The following is a 3,460-nucleotide window of genomic DNA, read 5'->3' as shown; positions in this document are numbered from 1 at the left end:
TGACGTTGAAACAGATCCGGCTGCCAACTTGCGCCACCAATGATTCATAAGGATCATTCATTTTTATTTAATATGTTTGGACTGGCGATCAGTGTACGATTTCGAAACGGAGCTATTTGTAAGCGGGAAAATAGCAATGCGTAGCAAATATTAGATCATGTAATCGTTATTTGTATCAGATGTTCGTTCCAATATTTTTTTAAAAACGGTATTGTGAAATTAAACAGAACATTCTAGCTCAAGTCTGTAGTGTTGCGTTGTAGTAATGAAACGGAAGGAAAACGAGTTCAGAGTGAAACAGTATGTGTTGCTGTATAACAAGTTAAATAGTAACATGTTCAAGATCAAATAAAGCCAATTCGGATCTATTTTGAAAAGGTGTCGAGGCGAATAAAGCTATCGAGCGTTTACTTAAAATTTATTCTTGATAATATTTCTATCAGCACTGTATCCAAATTTCTTCAATAAATATGATAACTCATTGACTCAGAATTGATAAGTACTTCAACATTTTAACGTCATGTACAGCAGATAATACGCGATAAAACAAAAACAGAGTGCTTAGCTTGATGTGGCGACACGAACATTAAAAAGTATTGCGTATTGAAATTCATCCTGAACATGAAGCACTATATGGAAACCATAGCCACGAATGTATATGACAAAAACAACATGTATTTTTTGTGTTTTGTTGTTGTTTATTTATTATCTTTTTTGTTCATTTAAAAAAAATAATATTTTGTTTAATCATATTTTGATTTATTTGTATTATTATTATCTATTTATTAATTATTGTTTTATTTAGTTTATTTCATTTATTTGTTTTTTATTTAATTTGTTTTTTGGAGAGGGGGGTTCTTTTAATATATTCTGATATATGCATGACTCATGATTTATGCCATGTGACTGTTACTACCTTTTGGTGGTTTCGTAGGTATAATTTGACCACCAGGTAAACGGACAAGTGAAATATGGCAACGTGAGGTTAAAGGGGCACAATATAAGCTGATATTTTTTAACAAATTTGATTTTAGTGTTTAAAACGTAAAAAATCATATGATTTGTCTACAGATAAAACATATTAGCCATTATAAATGTTTATTTAATTGAAAGCTACGTGGCCACGACTTCCCCACTTTTTTTAAGAAGGTGCCGAAATACCCATTTTTTAACATATAAAGACAATTCTAAAAATTCGACTATGCCCCTTTAAGTATTCGAATAATAAAGATGATGTATGCAAAGAACTATACTTTTTGAAGGCTTTGCGTATCTTTTGCTTTTAATCAGCATTTAACATGTTCCATTTATTGCTTTTATCTTCATTTCGACAGCTTTAATCGGAATATGGCTTGAATCATAATAGTTCAATCCTCCCTCTCCCTTCTTTCCAAATATACCATTCAGATTTCCAAGAAGGCAGCACTTTTTCCACCACCATCCGCCCCCACCGCTCCCAGCACAGTTAGCAGTGGCGTGTACATAGTTGTCTCTTTCATATGTGGAGAACGCCATGTTGTCGTGATCGGCGAACAGTTCATTGATGGAGCCTTTGTAACCGTAAGCGTCAACGTTCATTCTGTATTTCGTGGCTGCTCCATGAACGGTAAATGTCTGATAATGTGCAAAGTCCGTCGTGTCGTCATAGTTAGTAATGCCGAAATAGATCTGGCTGCCGCCTTGCGTTAGACGGTGAATCTTCTGAAGACCGAGCCAAAATTCGCCATCAACGTCACCGAAGCCGTGAACGTAATCATCCCAATCACGGAAGAAATTGACGTTTCCGTTTATTCGACGCTTAAAATAGACTGCGTATAAATGCTGACCACAATTACACAATATTTTGTAAAATATATTCTAAGAACTCCGCTATATGACGTGATATATTCGGTCGTATATTTAAAGATGTAATTTGCAAAAGACAATCGTGACGTTATGTATCATTCATTAGCTGAAATAGTTTCATGAAACAATTGACCTTATACCAAAAAAACACAGAAACGTTTAACTTACAGGTGGCAACTATCAGAACCTGCATTGATATACCTGACTGACGGTCCAGCCTCCTTTCGTCATATCACAGTAGACGAAGAACGGGCACCTGCCGTCAGGGGAGATGGCGTAAATCCCGTCCAACCGCGTACCGTTTTTGTAGATCTCCTCACAGTCTGTAAATAAATAAGAAACTTATTTGGAAACTACAAGGGACAAGAAATTCTCGAAACGTATTGTAAACGAGTTTAATCGTTATATGTTATATTGTTATATTGTTATCTGACATAATTTAAAAACGCAAGACATGTGATTCGAAATTTATTTTTTATTAAAAGATCACCCTCCCATCACCGACCTGAAAAAAATGCAGCTGAAATAAATGTATTGGTAATTTTGGGGGTTTGTATATTTTGAATGTGATTCTACTGTTTGGAAAAATATTGTCCAACCAGTTAACTTTTTGGCTAACTTTGTCCAAACCAAAAGAGTTTTACCAAAACCATTAGGAAGAAGGAAAACACCTGGGTCAAGTCAAGCGTATCGGCGATGACGGACGTGTTATTTCTAGTTGTTAGTGAAAATTTTCAATTACGATGTTTTAAAGTAAATATGGGTCATGGAAATGAAGATAAAGGATAATTCAGTATTTGTGATGTAAAGTTCTAAAAGATTGTGGTAGAAATTAACGCATATGGATTACACGTTGATGAATATTTCTAGCAAGGTATTGTATTTTGAAATTTCGACTCTACTCTGCTGAACATTAAAAGTCAATCTCGGTACATTTTGGGAAAAGGATAAATCATCTCCAACTACTTCAACGCCTTTATCCCCAGTGGTCAATAAGTGTGACTTTTCTCTCACCCCATCTGATGAGTACTTGACTGCTGAATGCAAAAACGCTAGACCTGATGACCCAATTGAACAGTCTTCAATTTCCGAAAAGCAGCTTGATTCTGCATGTGTAACAAAAGTACAGTTATCGAAAGATGATGCTAGGGCGATATCGCTACAACTGAAATCATTATTCACTGTTGAGATTCAAAGCTCTATCAACAATGCTGTCGATGCACTAATGCCTAAAGTCATCGAGGGAATAAGTTTGAGATTATCAGACGAGATTGACTCGCTGAAGACTGAAAATGCTCAACTAAAAGATCGCATCAGTGTACTCGAGAAATCTGAAGACCGCCTAGAACACCTCGAACAATACAGTAGACGTAATAGCCTACGAATCTCTGGTGTTTGCGAGCGGGAAGGCGAAAGTACAGACGATATCATTATCAAACTTGTGCTTGACTTGGGTAGTACGGTGTCGCTAGATGAAATCGATCGTTCCCATCATGTTGGTCGTCCGAGGAGCAATGATCCGGCCAAGCCACTTGATACCATTGTAACATTTACGTCTTACCGTGCGAGACAGTAACTGTACTCAGTACGTTCAAGCATTACCCGAATCTCAAGA

At 36.2% G+C, this 3,460-nt stretch overlaps 1 protein-coding gene across 1 annotated transcript; it reads right to left on the bottom strand.

Annotated features, from left to right (window-relative positions):
• Positions 1-1,169: 1,169 nt before the first annotated feature.
• LOC128205963 (ficolin-1-like) lies at positions 1,170-2,498 on the bottom strand. The gene is made up of 3 exons (XM_052908049.1): positions 2,465-2,498; positions 2,047-2,168; positions 1,170-1,797 (listed from the first exon to the last, which is right to left on the bottom strand). Exons 1-3 carry the CDS (start codon positions 2,496-2,498, stop codon positions 1,294-1,296), a joined length of 660 nt encoding a protein of 219 aa, XP_052764009.1. The 3' UTR covers positions 1,170-1,293.
• Positions 2,499-3,460: the final 962 nt, after the last annotated feature.

This window comes from Mya arenaria, chromosome 10 (genome assembly GCF_026914265.1).
Source record: "Mya arenaria isolate MELC-2E11 chromosome 10, ASM2691426v1".
Taxonomy (NCBI): domain Eukaryota; kingdom Metazoa; phylum Mollusca; class Bivalvia; order Myida; family Myidae; genus Mya; species Mya arenaria.
The sequence above is the reverse complement of the archived record's forward strand: the minus strand, read 5'-3'. Positions and strand labels throughout refer to the sequence as shown.

Coding starts and splice junctions, on each gene's coding strand:
- LOC128205963 (XM_052908049.1), bottom strand. CDS start 2,498: ATGGTTTTGGTAAAACTCTTTTGGTTTGGACAAA. Junction 2,169..2,464: donor ACTCTTTTGGTTTGGACAAA/GTTAGCCAAAAA, acceptor ATTTATTTACAG/ACTGTGAGGAGATCTACAAA. Junction 1,798..2,046: donor GAGGCTGGACCGTCAGTCAG/GTATATCAATGC, acceptor GTCTATTTTAAG/CGTCGAATAAACGGAAACGT.